This window comes from Salmo salar, chromosome 13, assembly GCF_965601325.2.
Source record: "Salmo salar chromosome 13, fSalSal1, whole genome shotgun sequence".
Lineage (NCBI taxonomy): Eukaryota > Metazoa > Chordata > Actinopteri > Salmoniformes > Salmonidae > Salmo > Salmo salar.
In genome coordinates, this window is record NC_138303.1 from 81,968,692 (window position 1) to 81,986,425 (window position 17,734).

General features: G+C 43.3%; 1 protein-coding gene across 4 annotated transcripts in view; it reads left to right on the forward strand.

Annotated features, from left to right (window-relative positions):
• Window positions 1-17,734, forward strand: part of LOC106567946 (UV radiation resistance-associated gene protein) — a 171,609-nt gene that overhangs the window by 80,552 nt on the left and 73,323 nt on the right. For all 4 annotated transcript variants that reach the window (XM_014137860.3, XM_045692235.2, XM_014137861.3 and 1 more), the window contains one exon: window positions 7,700-7,775. In XM_014137860.3, the coding sequence (XP_013993335.3) occupies window positions 7,700-7,775 (76 nt within the window). The remainder of the gene's footprint in view (window positions 1-7,699; window positions 7,776-17,734) is intronic.

Genomic DNA, 17,734 nt, shown 5'->3' on the forward strand with positions numbered 1-17,734 from the left:
GGCCAGGCTTTCTAGTGTTAAGGGGAAAGTAGTCCAAAAGTTACTGAAAGTAATCAGATTATGCTAGTGAGTTTAGGTAGTACAAAAGTTACGTTACTGATTACAATTCTGGACAGGTAAGGTAATTTAGTAAGTAACCTACCCAACTGTGATTTTAAAAAATATATATATTTTTTAGGGGGTAGATCAGTTTTAATATTGCAGAAAGATTGTGGCTTCCATCAATGTAATTGTCTGCATAATTTCCAATCCCCAATATATTTATTTAGTAATTTTATACATTACCCGTCAAAAGTTTGGACACACCTACTCATTCAAGGTTTTTTCTACGTTGTAAAATAATAGTGAAGACATCAAAACTATGAAATAACAGATATGCAATCATTTAGTAACCAAAAAAGTAAGGATGCACCGATATGATATTGTTGTCCGATACCGATAACCGATATTTAACATTTTTGCGGCCTTTTAAGCAGTCTAGTAAAGTTAAATAGATTAACACAGTTAAATAAAGGTTACACCCACACACAAACCACACCACACTGACCAAAAAGTTATTTTGTTGACATATACATACAGTTGAAGTCAGAAGTTTACATACACCTTAGCCAAATACATTTAAACTCAGTTTTTCACAATTCCTGACATTTAATCCTAGTAAAAATTCCCTTTCTTAGGTCAGTTAGGATCACCACTTTATTTTAAGAATGTGAAATGTCAGAATAATAGTAGAGAGAATGATTTATTTCAGCTTTCATTTCTTTCATCACATTCCCAGTGGGTCAAAAGTTTACATACACTCAATTAGTATTTGGTAGCATTGCCTTTAAATTGTTTATCTTGGTTCAAACGTTTCAGGTAGCCTTCCACAAGCTTCCCACGATAAGTTGGGTGAATTTTGGCCCATTCCTCCTGACAGAGTTGGTGTAACTGAGTCAGGTTTGTAGGCCTCCTTGCTTGCACACGCCTTTTCAGTTCTGCCCACACATTCTCTATAGGATTGAGGTCAGGGCTTTGTAATGGCCACTCCAATACCTGGACTTCGTTGGTCATTGTCCATTTGGAAGACCCATTTGTGACCAAGCTTTAACTTCCTCACTGATGTCTTGAGATGTTGCTTCAATATATCCAAATAATTTCCCTTCCTCATGATGCCATCTATTTTGTGAAATGCACCTGACCCTTCTGCAGCAAAGCACCCCCACAACATAATGCTGCCACTCCCGTGCTTCACGGTTGGGATGGTGTTCTTCAGCTTGCAAGTCTCCCCCTTTTTCCTCCAAACATAACGATGGTTATTATGGCCAAACAGTTCTATTTTTGTTTCATCAGACCAGAGGACATTTCTCCAAAAAGTACGATCTTTGTCCCCATGTGCAGTTGCAAACCGTAGTCTGGCTTTTTTATGGCGGTTTTGGAGCAGTGGCTTCTTCCTTGCTGAGCGGCCTTTCAGGTTATGTGGATATAGGACTCGTTTTACTGTGGATATAGATAATTTTGTACCTGTTTCCTCCAGCATCTTCACAAGGTCATTTGCTGTTGTTCTGGGATTGATTTGCACTTTTCGCACCAAAGTACGTTCATCTCAAGGAGACAGAATTTGTCTCCTTCCTCAGTGGTATGACGGCTGCGTGGTCCCATGGTGTTTATACTTGCGTACTATTGTTTGTACAGATGAACATGGTACCTTCAGGCATTTGGAAATTGCTCCCAAGGATGAACCAGACTTGTGGAGGTCTACAATTTTTTTTCTGAGGTCTTGGCTGATTTCTTTTGATTTTCCCATGATGTCAAGCAAAGAGGCACTGAGTTTGAAGGTAGGCCTTGAAATACATCCACAGGTACACCTCCAATTGACTTAAATGATGTCAATTAGCCCACCAGAAGCTTCTAAAGCCATGACATAATTTTCAGGAATTTTCCAAGCTGTTTAAAAGCACAGTCAACTTAGTGTATGTGAACTTCTGACCCACTGGAATTGTGATACTGTGAATTATAAGTGAAATAATCTGTCTGTAAACAATTGTTGGAAAAATGACTTGTGTCATGCACAATGTAGATGTCCTAACCGACTTGCCAAAACTATAGTTTGTTAACAAGTAATTTGTGGAGTGGTTGAAAAACGAGTTTTAATGACTCCAACCTAAGTGTATGTAAACTTCCGACCTCAACTGTATGTCCCCATTACCTGTAAAATATAATCAAAACCTATTTCTTTCACTTACTTGCTGTGCTGTTTCGTTGTTCATTTGTTCAGTCTCAACCAGGATTTCATCATACATGTCAAGCAGTGAAGATTCAGCTCTTTCTGTCCGTGACCTCTCTTACTTGGTGCGCACTGTTACTGTGTCCGTTTCCCTCTTGTCCAGCTGCGTATGTAGCATTTCACATAAACGCTGTTTCTTGTCTGCATCGATGTAGCGGTCCTTGTACCTAGCATCGAGCATGGTGGCGACACAGTGAAGAGGCTCAGAAAGAATTCCACCTAATCTCTTGTTCGCCGCCTCGAGTACTTCAAAGTGTTATTTTCAAATGGTACCAAGAATATGCATATCCTTAATTCAGGTCCTGAGCTACAGGCAGTTCGTTTTGGGTATGTCTTTTTAGGTGAAAATTGGAAAAAAGGGGGCAGATCCTTTAAGACGAGGTTAGTCAATCCGGAAAATTAAGAATTTTGCAGGTTTCTTCAAGTGCAGTTGCAAAAACCATCAAACGCTATGATGAAACTAGCTCTCATGAGGACCACCACAGGAAAGGAGTTACCTCTGCAGCAGACGATGAGTTCATTAGAGTTACAAGCCTCAGAAATTGCAGCCCAAATAAATGCTTCAGAGTTCAAGTTACAGACGCATCTCAACATCAACTGTTCAGAGGAGAGTGCGTCAATCAGGCCTTCATGGTTGAATTGCTGCAAAGAAGCCACTGCTAAAGAAGACCAATAAGAAGAAGAGACATGCTTGTGCCAAGAAACACGAACAATGGACATTAGACCAATGAAATCTGTCCTTTGAGATTTTTGGTTCCATCCCCTGTGTCTTTGTGAGACACAGATTAGGTGAACGGATGATCTCTGCATGTGTGGTTCCCACCGTGAAGCATGGAGGAGGAGGTGTGGTGGTGCTTTGCTGGTGACACTGTCAGATTTTATTTAGAATTCAAGGCACACTTAACCAGCATGGCTACCACAGTATTCTTCAGCGATACGCCATCCCATCTGGTTTGCGCTTAGTGGGACTCTCATTTGTTTTTCAACAGGACGATGACCCAACACACCTCCAGGCTTTGTAAGGGCTATTTGACCAAGAGGGAGAGTGATGGAGTGCTGCATTAGATGACCTGGCCTCCACAATCACCCGACCTCAACCCAATTGAGATGGTTAGGGATGAGTTGGACCGCAGAGTGAAGGAAGAGCAGCCAACAAGTGCTCAGCATATGTGGGAACTCCTTCAAGACTGTTGGAAAAGCATTCCAGGTGAAGCTGGTTGAGAGACTGCCAAGCGTGTGCAAAGCTGTCATCAAGGTAAAGGGTGGCTACTTTTAAGAATATCAAATAAAATATATATTTTTATTTGTTGAACAATTTACTACATGATTCCATATATGTTATTGGCTTCCTCTGCACTTCCCTTGCACTTCAGAGTATTTATTTATTTTCTCCTTTTTACGAGGGTCCCTTCCTGCTATCGTATTTTAGGGTTGTCTGTGAGGTATAGGCCTGGTGGGCTGATGAAACCGAGGGCTGTGTAAATACTCTAACCCTTTAAAGTGAAGGGGCTTTCTGTTAGAAGCTGCTTTTAAGACGTACCGAGTGTTCCCCACTCCGCTCCTTAATAATTACATATCTCTACCCGGCCGTCCGCACGACTCGCAGACAGCTCAGCTTAGACACTACAGGTCCTCCACACAGATTGGCGTGTGAGATAGGGAGGGAATGAGAGTTTTTGATCACATTAAGGAGATGTCAGTGTGGATGACAGTGTTGATCATGGTGCCTGTCAGTGTCGTATTTAGTTTGCCATGTGAGTGTAAAGAGCTGCCAGAGATGGGGTGTGGGAGAGGGTTGGGACATGGTAGTAATAGAAGTAAATCTATTTTAATGAAGGTGAGGAACGGAAGGCTGTGGTGTGTGTGCATACATTTGTGTGTGCATGTATATCTTTGTGTGTTTGTCTGACGAGAAAGGGATTAGAATTGAAACCAGAAAGGAGAGCAACATGTATGTATGTATGTATGTATGTATGTATGTATGTATGTGTGTGTGTGTGTGTGTGTGTGTGTGTGTGTGTGTGTGTGTGTGTGTGTGTGTGTGTGTGTGTGTGTGTGTGTGTGTGTGTGTGTGTGTGTGTGTGTGTGTGTGTGTGTGTGTGTGTGTGTGTGTGTGTGTGCGTGCGTGCGTGCTCTGTGGATGGATGGAGGGCTCCTGTGGGCCTGAGAGCTGTTCCAAGGACGATTGTAATCCAGTTCATCCCACTTGTGCAACAGATCATTTCAGCACAGACGCCAAGAGAAGACCCATTGGTAAAAATGACTGCTTTCCACTCTAACTCCCCCTCATTTCTCTCTCCTTCCTTCCCTCTCTCTGTCAGTCCCTCTCACCTGTCTCTCTCTTCTTTTCTGTCTCTTCTACAACTGCTCTCTCTTCTTGTCTCTCTCTCTCACATGTTAAACCCTCCCTCTATTCTCTCTTCTCTCACTCCCATCCTCCCTCTCGCTCTATCCCTCTCCTGTCAGCTCTCTACCCCTCCTGTCCCCTCTCTCCTCCTCCCCCCCATCTCTTTGGGACCCCTGACTTCCTCTTCCCCTCCCTCCTGCTGGTGTGTAATAATATATTTAACTTTACTGGACGTTCCCGGGAGGAATTCCTGGTGTTTGGTGAACCGGAGTCCCTTCAGTGTGATTTCAGACGCACTGGACAGCACTCATTAATCACCTCACTGTGACGGCAAACCATGCGCGTGAGGGCGTGTGCACGTCTATGTATCTTCACGTGTTCCTTTGCTTTTCTATATGTGTGCTTATGTGCGCGTGTCAGCCTCTCTCTGATTTCCCCTTCACCAGCAAACGAATCGTATGTTGTCGGGAGAAAGTGATTGTTGGAATGCCTGCTATGAGACTTTGTGTGTTTGATGTGTTATTTCTCCCTCTGTTAGTTATTTCCTGGTCATGAGATATGACCTCTGGCATGCTGCTTCCTCTGGGGTTTGACTAGGCAGGGTATGTAGGAGTGAAACAAGTGTCTCAGGCTGTGTGGCCTATAGTGTTTCCCTCTCTGTCTGTGAAACCAACAGTGTTATTTGTCTACTTTATTTGGTAAAGAGTTTCTATGTAATGCACCTCACAAGAAACTGAATGAATTGTGTGTATGGATTGGGCCGAGGAGGAGAACTGCCCTACAGTCTGTACTAAGGCGTTAAAGCGCTATACCTCATGTCAACCAGATGCATCAAACTCTTTGCGTTCCGGCGGGAACGTTGTTAATGGTGCTGTCCGCAACGCTACGTTGGGGATGCCGCACTAGGCTGCTGTGTGTTCTGGGTACAGCATGCGTTCAATATTTTCAACTCGTGCGTTGCTTTACTGTGCCGTGGTACAAACAAAAGAACACGTGCAGACTGCAGCTTGCTAGCTTTTAGCTAGTTGAACAGCGAAGCACATGTGCATCAAGTACGGAAAATGCGGACTAGAGACATCCGGCAAAACAAACACATATGCATCTGGTGGACATCAGGCATTATAGATAACAGAGCTGCAGTAGCTAGGCTGTATCAGTTGAGGCTACGGTCATTGCCTCATGCACCTTGCCCTGTAACAGTGATGTACAGTACCAGTGGTGTGACAAGAGGGCCATCCCGACTCTTGCTCTGGGCCCCTGGCACCTGAGGGTCAGTTAGCGGGAAGAGGGCATGTCTCTTCTAACACAGGATTACCAGTAGAACCTGTCCTGGCTTCAGGGGCTCAGTCATGTCCACTGACAGGAAGGGGATAGGGAGGAGGGGAGGGAAGGGGGAGGAGCGCCGGATGTTCACTCGCACCTCCTGGCCTTACTGACCGCTGAGCCTGACAGTGGAGGAGTAGTCAGTAGTTGTACGTTCTTAACTCAAGCAGGGCTCTGTACGTGTGCGTGTGTGCGTGTGTGTGTGCAGAGTAAGACCGTGCCCTGGGCGCATCTCTTCAGTACGTCCTCTCAGTTGGGGAGCAGACATGAGCACATACTAACAGGGACTATCATAGGATAAGGCTGACTTGAGCCATAATGGGAGAGGAGAGCGTTGTTGTCACTAGGGGGGGTCAGCAGGCTCAGTCTGGGGCAGTCTCTCCATCTCCACATTAACACTTCCATCCAGGGGTTTTCAGCACTGTGTGTGTGTCTGCCTGCCCTGCCCTACTAGTTAGACATCTGACTGACACCTGAATGCTGAATGGGGCTTTTCCACCGAGCCTCTCCATCTGTCTGTCTGTCTTTGTTCCCTGAAGTGTAAAAGCAGGTCTACAGGCTGTTTGATAGGCCTACAGTATGCAGCCTGGACGGTTTGGAGCTGGGCTGATATTTCAGTTCAGTGTTTCCCCTCTCAGCTTCTGCTAAGATGTTTTATCCACCAAACCCCAACAGCTACAGACTATACTATAGTAATTCCTGGACTGTGACAACAGGGAAGCAATTGATTTCACAGCACTCAGTCTTGTTGGTGAATCTCTCAACGTTAAACCAACAAGGAATGAAAAAGTAATTTCAAGCACCACAGGGTTTATTCTAGCCATTTTCAATCGGCGATGTAGATATGTTATACAACTGAGGTATGTGTGAAATTGCACTCCTATTTTGTTATTACCCTCGTATACAAGTCTGGTTATTACTTTATTTACTGTAGTTAGGGTTACAAAGCTACCGGTAATTTACCAAAGTTACCGGAATACAGGTAATCTATGGCAATCTATAGTAACTTTGGTAAATTATACTTGAATAACTTAAAAAATAAATGTATTCATATATAGTATACATTTTTTATATATGTGCCCATATTGTCCATGACATTCTATTGGATAGACCATATGGTTCAAGAGAAAATTGCATAATTGATGAAAAAAGCATCTTATCAACAATGGCATTATTTTCAATTAACTCTGCAACTCTTCCAACGATTAACTTTTTTCAAAACCACCACCAGTATGGTGCCAAAACATTTACAACAAAGACATATTGACATAGTAAAAAAGAAAAGGAAAACATTTTATTGTTCGGTAGGTGCAGAAATGTTATTTTACAGGGTCAACCATTGAATATTTTTTATATTTTACATATAAATGATGAGGCCACAGAGACGGCCAGAGATACAAACAGAAACCTGTGATAATCGGCAGTATCCAAAAAGGCCTGTCTTGTGATCAATTAAATTAAATCCTTGAAAGTTACAATAATTCTGGTAGTTTACTGGTAAACTTTCGAAGTTTCTAGTAATATACCCTCCTTTTGCAACCCTAACTGTGGTATTGTTATTACTGTAGTAGAGTCCCATGTCTCTCTGAAGAGCCCAGGAATTGTTTTGATGTTAGAGAGGAGGGAGGGCCTCTGCGCTCTCAACTCCTCAATTTATCAGGATTAGGTTTCTCTCTGCTGTTACCCACAGACTAACCCATGTGTACCACCTACTCCAGTACTGTACACTCATTATCACTGCTCTTCCTCTTCTTCTCACACAGATTCCCACTTTACCCTCGAGGAGAGCGTTTTCAGTTTGAGTACGGAGTCTACCTGATCAACAAGAACATTGCCCAGGTAAGACCGTGGACCACTGTCTGACACATACACACATATAATATATTGAATATATGCCATTTAGCAGACTTTTTATCCAAAGCGACTTAGTCATGCGTGTATACATTTTACATATGGGTGGTCGCGGGAATCGAACCCACTACCCTGGTGTTACAAGTGCCATGCTCTACCAACTGAGCTACAAAGCACCAGCATGTGTCAGGCCGACTCAGATGGTCTGAAGGTGTTAGGTCACTGAACGGTTCCTGTGTGGGGAACAGACATAGTGTTTGCAGTGGTCTGTTGGTTTTTACATATGTTTTGGATTGATCAAGTCATGTCCATTTGGACTGGAGCCTTGTTACTGTGTTCCTCTGATCCTGTTGTTTTGAAAGACCTGCAATCTCACAATACATATGGAGAAACTAGGATGCATGCAAACAGACTGGACTAGAGTGAGGCCCCAGTGTACATACTGACCCTCTGTATGTAATGGCTCAGGACACTGTGAGGGAGAAGGCCCACACACACACACCACACACACACCACACACACACACAGGGGTCAAACTCGATTAAAATGGGTCTAATATGTTGACCTGTGTGAGTCCCCCCTCTCTGCCCCCCTCCCTCCCTTAATCATTGAGCACCAAATATAACAGTTTGCATTCCATGGTGAGAATATGGAATGGGATCTCTCCAGTGTATTAAGCAGGGCAATTAACTGCAACAGGTGGCTGGGTTCAAATGACTGCACTTTGGGAGGTTTGGACTTTGACGCACTGCCGCTGCCGCAACCTGTTAGCTAGCTACTATCCAAACTGCTGCCATCCTCCATCCGCCTTGGTCCAACAACGAGAGAGAGAGATAGGGGGGAAACACTACACACTGCAAATTAAAATAAGCTTGGACTGAAAACCCAAGGAGGTCAAGGGTGCATGTTATGACTTGCATGAAAGAGCAGGACCATTATTTGTTCTGTACAGTATGTATGGAGACCCAGAAAATAATGTTACATGTTTCAAAATGATCGTATTCTGTTCTTTATGCAACCAAACTGAAATTGAGAAAGCTTTTTCTCCCAGTTTGTTTCATGTATTGTTCTGATTTTAATGATCTATGAGGGGTTCAGATAAGTAACATTTCCAGGGGGTTCTTAGAATTATAGACCATTGACCTTTTTACTGTGGTGTGAGTTGCTCTAACGTCAGATCTGATTTTCTTTCCCTCACTTCTGCCTGTCTGCTCTGCCAGGTTTAGAGGTGAAATACTATCCTGGAAGAAGTGTTGAGGATGGTGTCATTTGATTGACTTTACTGTACTGTAGTAACTGTCAGGTAGAAAGGGATATGAGTGTCTGTGTGTATGTCTGTGTGGGGCGAGAGCCAGATAATTCTCATCTCAGACATGTTCTTTTTATGACGTGGATCAACCTCTTAAATCCCCCATGCAGTCTTTACATTTTTTTGTTTTGTTTTATTATCACCGTATGTCTAATAAATCATTGTGTGTGTTTATTTCATGAAAATAACTTATTTCCCTGGGCGGCTGGTAGAGCATTGCTCCAGTAACCAAAAAGTTGTCGGCTCAAGTATTCGAACCAGCAAGGTGAAACATTTGTCTCTGGACCCTGGCTGTGACCCCACTCCCTGCAGGTATCTCAGGAGCAGTTAGGATATGCAAGAAACACATTTCCATTACACATTTGTGTCTAACATGACTAATATAAGCACCCCCAAAGTTATTGTGAGCCTCCTTTTGCCATTGAAATTCTCAGTCTAATGACGTGGGTGTGTAGATACAAATTTAGATATATTTACATACACTACATGACCAAAATATCTGGACACCTGCTCATCGATCATGGGCATTAATATGGAGTTGGTCCCCCCCCCCCCCCCCCCCCCCCTTTGCTGCTATAACAGCATCCACTCTTCTGGGAAGGCTTTCCAGTAGATGTTGGAACATTGCTGCAGGGACTTGCTTCCATTCAGCCACAAGCAATAGTGAGGTCGGGCACTGATGTTGGGCAATTAGGCCAGGCTCTCCGTCGGCGTTCCAATTCATCCCAAAGGTGTTCGATTGGGTTGAGGTCAGGGCTCTGTGCAGGCCAGTCAAGTTTTTCCACACCGATCTCAGCAAACCATTTCTGTATGGACCTCGCTTTGCACACGGGGGCATTGTCATGCTGAAACAGGAAAGGGCCTTTCCCAAATTGTTGCCACAAAGTTGGAAGCACAGAATCGTCTAGAATGTCATTGTATGCTGGTGCATTAAGATTTTCTTTCACTGGAACTTACGGGCCTGGCCCGAACCATGAAAAACAGCCCCAGACCATTATTCCTCCTCCACCAAACTTTACAGTTGGCACTATGCATTGGGGCATGTAGCATTCTCCTGGCATCCGCCAGGAGACAATCCGCCGTAGGGATTGTGTCAGCTCTATATTTGTTACATTTCTAGCTGCAACATTCTGAACATTTCACCTCCAGAATACACCCCTGACAATTTAAGTATTTCAGCTGCCTGCTTATATGGTGTCTAGCAATGTCCCCTTCCATTGTAAATTACACTGGTCAGATACTTTATTTTTAAATGGAAAATGCAATTCAGATGGTGAATCGTGATTCATCACTCCAGAGAAGGCGTTTCCACTGGTCCAGAGTCCAATGGTGGCGAGATTTACACCACTCCAGCCGACGCATGGCATTGCTCATGGTGATCTTAGGCTTTTGTGCGGCTGCTTGGTCATGGAAACCCATTTCATGAAGCTCTCGACGAACAGTTATTGTGCTGACGTTGCTTCCAGAGGCAGTTTGGAACTCGGTAGTGAGTGTTGCAAATGAAGACAGGCAATTTTTATGTGCTTCAGCACTCAGTGGTCCCGTTCTGTGAGCTTGTGTGGCCTACCACTTCGCGGCTGAGCCGTTGTTGCTCCTAGACGTTTCCACTTCACAATAACAGCACTTACAGTTGCCTGGGGCAGCTCTAGCAGGGCAGACATTTTACGAACTGACTTGTTGGAAAGGTGGCATCCTATGACGGTGCCACGTTGAAAGTAACTGAGCACTTCAGTAAGACCATTCTAATGTCAGTGTTTGTCTATGGAGATTGCATGGCTGTGTGCTCGATTTTATACACCTGTCAGCAATGTGTGTGGCTGAAATAGCCAAATCCACTAATTTGAAGGGGGGGTCAAAATACTTTTGTGTATATTTCAATTTTGGCAGATAAGATTGTCTAGACTCTAGAGCTTACCCTGCTTCAAAGTAGTTGGATACATATGCAAATAAAACATGATTGGTCATAATAATGCTGTGGGCCAAAAACTCCATCCCACCTGATCAGGCAGAAATTCAAGGTGTTCCTTTCACTCCAAAAAGCTTTGACACTAAAATAACATTATCATAATTTTCGCCATATCAGTGTTTTTTCATCCTCATAGTGTGGAAATACCATTAAAACAACAGGAAATCATGTTTTTGACTGAACTGCCCCTTTAAAAACCTGGCAAGTGCACAGCATATAGGCTCAAACAGCAATATATATTGAGTCTCAGACTTTACCAAACGTTACATTTGTGGGACCCCACCCCACCTCCTGGAATAGCGTATGGCATGTGACAGTGTGTCGGTAAAAAGTCAAATCCTCAGGTTGACTTGCGGTGAATCCTCAAGGTGAGCTCATGAGTTGTTGTCAGTCTAGCATCTTATACATTCCATATGTGACTGGGGGGATATATCCATGTTGAGAATGAGTTATTGGGCCGACTCAAAATCAACCTATGTGCACCGCATGGATCAGCTCCCTCCAGCTGACAATGGTTGTGAAACGTTGTTGCAGAGCAGCGCAAGTGGTAAACATTTCATAGTAGATGTAGCGGAACCCACCACAAAGACAGCTCCCCCACCATCTATGGGGAATTGCTGTACCTCGCATGAAACTGTGCATTCCTGTGTCTGATCACTCGGTTCCGCCGCCATCACATGTGTTCTAGTAGTTTGGGGGAATGCATGAAGCGACCGACGCAACACTGTCACGCTTCATTTCCTCCTTTTTACAGTCGATACGGGTTTTCCACAACTCTGGCTGTTTCAGACCACTTTATCTGGGAGACCTGGATTGTGTCCCAGTGATGTTTGAGTAGAGACTACGGTATGGTTCTTGTTAATACTCTGAAGGCTTTATTAGGAAATGGCTGCTTCTATGACCCCCCCCCCAACCGTATTAGAAACACTGAGCCTGGCTTTTCCACTCACTAGTATAATTGACCAATAGAGCCAGCGCTTTGCTTCACGGCCAGGTTGTTATTATTGTGTTTGTGTTTAGTTCTTTCTTTAGTGGTTTTTATGCGATCCTTAGGTTGAGCCCGGCCGGAGCTGGGCTGCCATGGTGTGTAGCGTCTTGCTGCTGACACAAAGCAGTGCTCTGGTTACACAGTGAAGTACACACTCATACTGGACCAGTGGTGGATGGAAGACATTATACAGGTAACTGTATAATAGGAAACACCAACATTGTCTTCAAAACTTGGACAGAACCCCATTTCCGCTCCTTTTTCCTTCCTTGTGCGCTCTGCAAATATCATGTTTCCACACAAACAACACCCAAATGGATGGTAGGATTGGAGTGGAGACATTTCCAAGTTCCTTAACATGCATCTTTGCACTCTGCTCCCCAGTTGCACCTCCGTAACACGATTTAAGCATTGCCACCCTCTGCTGGGTCGAATCAACCGGATGCATCCGGTTTTCGGAGGAAAAGGAAAGAGCCTGTGACGCGACTTCCGCTTTTGGAAGTTAACAAGGCAACTCCTCCACATTTACAGTGCAGAAGAGAACCTTCCACGATAGTATTTTTTTTCTCATCAGGACCAGAAAGAAAGAAATGCTGCTCAGGTGTTTCTTTTACTCCTATGTTAGGTTAAAGCTTTGCTAATGCCTTGCACTTCTCACGGAGAGGCCTGTCCTATTCTAGCCCCTTGGAATGAGTGCACTATGTCATGACGTGCGGTCTGGCTGCTCCTTCTCTCCAGTGCAGGAGGCCACAGGTGAGGGTTTGTAACAGGGGCTGAAAGTCTCTGCAGGGGGCAGAAGAACTGAAGCCGCCAATCCTGCGTTTTAGCCAAGTTAGTGAGACTGGCTCTCAGGGAAAGTGAACGTATGCTCTGGAGCTGAAGCTTTGCCATGCGCTCTCTAGATCTCCGTTATCCGTATGCTCGTTGTGAAACAGGCATGTGAGCCTGATTAGATTGCAATAGACGCTAGATGTAGTTTTGAAGGGAGGTGGGTGAGGCGTTGGGGGGCCCAACAATTAGCAGTAGTGGAAAACTTACCCAATTGTTATACTTGAGTAGCAGAAAATATACCTTGATAGAAAATTACTCAAGTGAAAGTCACCCAATAAAATACTACTTGAGTAAAAGTGTATCAAAAGTAAATGTAATTGATCAAATCTACTTAAGTTTAAAAAGTAAAAGTATAAATCATTTAAAATTCCTAATATATTACGCAAACCAGACAGCACAATATTTTTACATTTTTTATTTATGATAGCCAGGGGCACACTAATTTACAAACGAAGAATTTGTCTTTTAGTTATTCCGCCAGATCAGAGGCTGTAGGGATGACCAGGGATGTTCTTTTGATAAGTGTGTGAATTGGACCATTTTCCTGTCCTGCTAAGCATTCAAAATGTAACGAGCACTTTTGGGTGTCAGGGAAAATGTAAAAAGTACATTTTTTTCTTTAGGAATGTACTGGAATAAAAGTTGTCAAAAATATAAATACAGATATACAGATACCCCAAAAAACTACTTTAGTACTTTAAAGTATTTTTACTTCAGTATTTTACACCATTGACAATTAGCTCTGAATCGCTAAGCCGGGGGTATTGTACAGTGAGGGAAAAAAGTATTTGATCCCCTGCTGATTTTGTACGTTTGCCCACTGACAAAGAAATGATCAGTCTATCATTTTAATGGTAGGTTTATTTGAACAGTGATAGACAGAATAACAACAAAAGAATCCAGAACAACGCATGTCAAAAAAATTATAAATTGATTTTCATTTTAATGAGGGAAATAAGTATTTGACCCCTCTCCAAAACATGACTTAGTACTTGGTGGCAAAACCCTTGTTGGCAATCACAGAGGTCCGACGTTTCTTGTAGTTGGCCACCAGGTTTGCACACATCTCAGGAGGGATTTTGTCCCACTCCTCTTTGCAGATATTCTCCAAGTCATTAAGGTTTCGAGGCTGACGTTTGGCAACTCGAACCTTCAGCTCCCTCCACAGATTTTATATGGGATTAAGGTCTGGAGACTGGCTAGGCCACTCCAGGACCTTAATTTGCTTCTTCTTGAGCCACTCCTTTGTTGCCTTGGCCGTGTGTTTTGGGTCATTGTCATGCTGGAATACCCATTTTCAATGCCCTGGCTGAGGGAAGGAGGTCCTCACCCAAGATTTGACGGTACATGGCCCCGTCCATCGTCCCTTTGATGCGGTGAAGTTGTCCTGTCCCCTTAGCAGAAAAATACCCCCAAAGCATAATGTTTCTACCTCCATGTTTGACGGTGGGGATGGTGTTCTTGGGGTCGTAGGCAGCATTCCTCCTCCTCCAAACACGGCGAGTTGTTGATGCCAAAGAGCTCCATTTTGGTCTCATCTGACCACAACACTTTCACCCAGTTGTCCTCTGAATCATTCAGATGTTCATTGGCAAACTTCAGACGGGCATGTATATGTGCTTTCTTGAGCAGAAGGACCTTGCGGGCGCTGCAGGATTTCAGTCCTTCACGGCGTAGTGTGTGACCAATTGTTTTCTTGGTGACTATGGTCCCAGCTGCCTTGAGATCATTGACAAGATCCTCCCGCGTAGTTCTGGGCTGATTCCTCACCGTTCTCATGATCATTGCAACTCCACGAGGTGAGATCTTGCATGGGGTCCCAGGCCGAGGGAGATTGACAGTTCTTTTGTGTTTCTTCCATTTGCGAATAATCGCACCAACTGTTGTCACCTCACCAAGCTCCTTGGCGATGGTCTTGTTTGTAGCCCATTCCAGCCTTGTGTAGGTCTACAATCTTGTCCCTGACATCCTTGGAGAGCTCTTTGGTCTTGGCCATTGTGGAGAGTTTGGAATCTGATTGATTGATTGCTTTTGTGGACAGGTGTCTTTTATTCAGGTAACAAACTGTGATTAGGAGCACTCCCTTTAAGAGTGTGCTCCTAATCTCAGCTCATTACCTGTATAAAAGACACCTGGGAGCCAGAAATCTTTCTGATTGAGAGGGGGTCAAATACTTTTTTTCCCTAATTTAAAATGCAAATCAATTCATAACATTTTTGACATGTGTTTTTCTGGATTTTTTGTTGATGTTATTCTGTCTCTCACTGTTCAAATAAACCTACCATTAAAATTATAGACTGATCATTTCTTTGTCAGTGTGCAAACGTACAAAATCAGCAGGGGATCAAATACTTCTTTCCCTCACTGTATTTGCCTGGTCTGGGAGCAGGAAGCTCAGTGTTGCACAGTTATTAAAGCAGGACCGACCCGGGGCTATCTAACTGAGGGAGGGGGAAGCAGAAGGCATGGGCAGACCACCGTGCCTAGCTCCGAGGCCCACAGAGAAAAACCTGCCACTCGCTCGGCTCTGTCAACCTACAAACCCCAGGGCCCTGGCTGAGCGCTAACACATTATCCACAATGCACCCCTGACGTTGACTCTGGCCATGCTGGTGGTCTGGAGCGTACATCAGAGTAATGCACCAGCCATTTAGAGAGAGTGTGGCAACTGTGGCTCCATAAAACCAAGCTATGACTCATGGGGGAGCCACTATGTTTAGTGGTTAGTGGAGGTGCCTGGCTGTGCTGCCAGCATACTGCGTATGGAACAGAAACAGGAGCTGGGACATAGCTAGCTATTATTGGTGGAGCTGGGCCTTAGGCGTGCTCTTATTGTTGGAGTCTAGCAGTTTGAGAGGCAGTAAGTGTTCTTGCCTGATTGGCAAGAACACTGAATGATAATGAATGATAATGATGATAATAATGGAGGTAGTTGTTATTGGTGGAGCCCAGCGGTTAGAAAAGGAGGCAGAAGGTGTTCTAGCTTGGCTAGCAGGATTCCCGATTGGAGAGTGATCTTAACCAATGAATGAGGATTATGAGAATGATGTGGCGATGCCGTCAGCTATTTTTGGTTGTTTATTTGTTTACGTGTCCTAGCCATCCATGTGTATAGTATGCACTAGTGTTACAACTGTCTCTTCCCTTCCTCTCACCCTCTCTCTCCACCCTCCTCTTTCCGCCATCCTCTACACCCGCTTCTCCACATTTTCTATCCTCCATGCTCAGAATATGAGTCTCTCTTCTTCACCTACCTTCCACTCCTCACCGCTCAGACAAAGCTCCTTGTGAACCCCAACAGGAGTGGTGTAAGAACTTCTTCTTGGCAGGAGAGTCTTCTGTGTCCATTATCTTACATGGTTATGTTCACTGTGAATAGAAACCAATGATGTGTATAAACCTTGGATTGCTGATGCTATGTATTGGCCATTGAGTTTTGAAGCCACCGGTCGGCCATATTGGCACTCCCCAGTAGGAGCAGTCCTCCATAGGAATGAATGGAATTCTACAGTGTTTCAATTACAAAATTACATATACAGTATTTAAGAAGTTTTGTTGTAGTGGAGACAGTAACATTAGTAATCTCAAAATTCTACTTTAAAGAAAATGTTTTTATTTTATTTTTATGTTTAGCTCAGAATATAATTTAAGTATGCATTAAGGTCTCTATAAATGTGGCAAAAACGAATGTAGACATTAATAAATGCATTTCTATATCTTCCAAAATATTTTGTACTAGAGGTCGACCGATTAATCGGAATGGCCGATTAATTAGGACCGATTTCAAGTTTTCATAACAATCGGTAATCGGTATTTTTGGCCACTGATTTGCCGATTTTTATTTTAATTTTTTTAATATAAAAAAAAAAAATGTTATTTATTATAATTTGTATTTTTTTATTTTTTTTATTTAGAAAAAAAAATTTAACATATTTTTTAACTAGGCAAGTCAGTTAAGAACACATTCTTATTTTCAATGACGGCCTAGGAACGGTGGGTTAACTGCCTTGTTCAGGGGCAGAACGACAGATTTTTACCTTGTCAGCTTGGGGATTCAATCTTGCAACCTTACGGTTAACTAGTCCAACGCTCTAACCACCTGCTTTACGTTGCACTCCACGAGGAGCCTGCCTCTTACGCAAATGTAGTAAGAAGCCAAGGTAAGTTGCTAGCTAGCATTAAACTTATCTTATAAAAAACAATCAATCAATCATAATCACTAGTTACTACACATGGTTGATGATATTACTAGTTTATCTAGCCTGTCTGCGTTGCATATAATCGATGCGGTACGCATTTGCGAAAAAGGACTGTCGTTGCTCCCACGTGTACCTAACCATAAACATCAATTTCTTTCTTAAAATCAATACACAAGTATATATTTTTAAACCTGCATATTTAGTTAATATTGCCTGCTAACATGAATTTCTTTTAACTAGGGAAAATGTGTCATCTCTGCAACAGAGTCAGGGTATATGTAGCAGTTTGGGCCACCTGGCTCGTTGCGAACTGTGTGAATACTATTTCTTCCTAACAAAGACAGCCAACTTCGCCAAACGGGGGATGATTTAACTTCTTACATCTAGGTGTTCCGCTAACGGAACCACTATCCAACAGCCAATGGAATCGCATGGCGCGAAATACAAAAACAACTAAAATACCACAATTCAATTTTCTCAAACAATCAACTATTTTACACCATTTTAAAGATAAGACTCTCGTTAATCTAACCACATTGTCTGATTTCAAAAAGGCTTTACAGCGAAAGCAAAACATTAGATTATGTTAGGAGAGTACATAGACACAAATAATCACACAGCCATTTTCCAAGCAAGGGTATATGTCACAGAAAC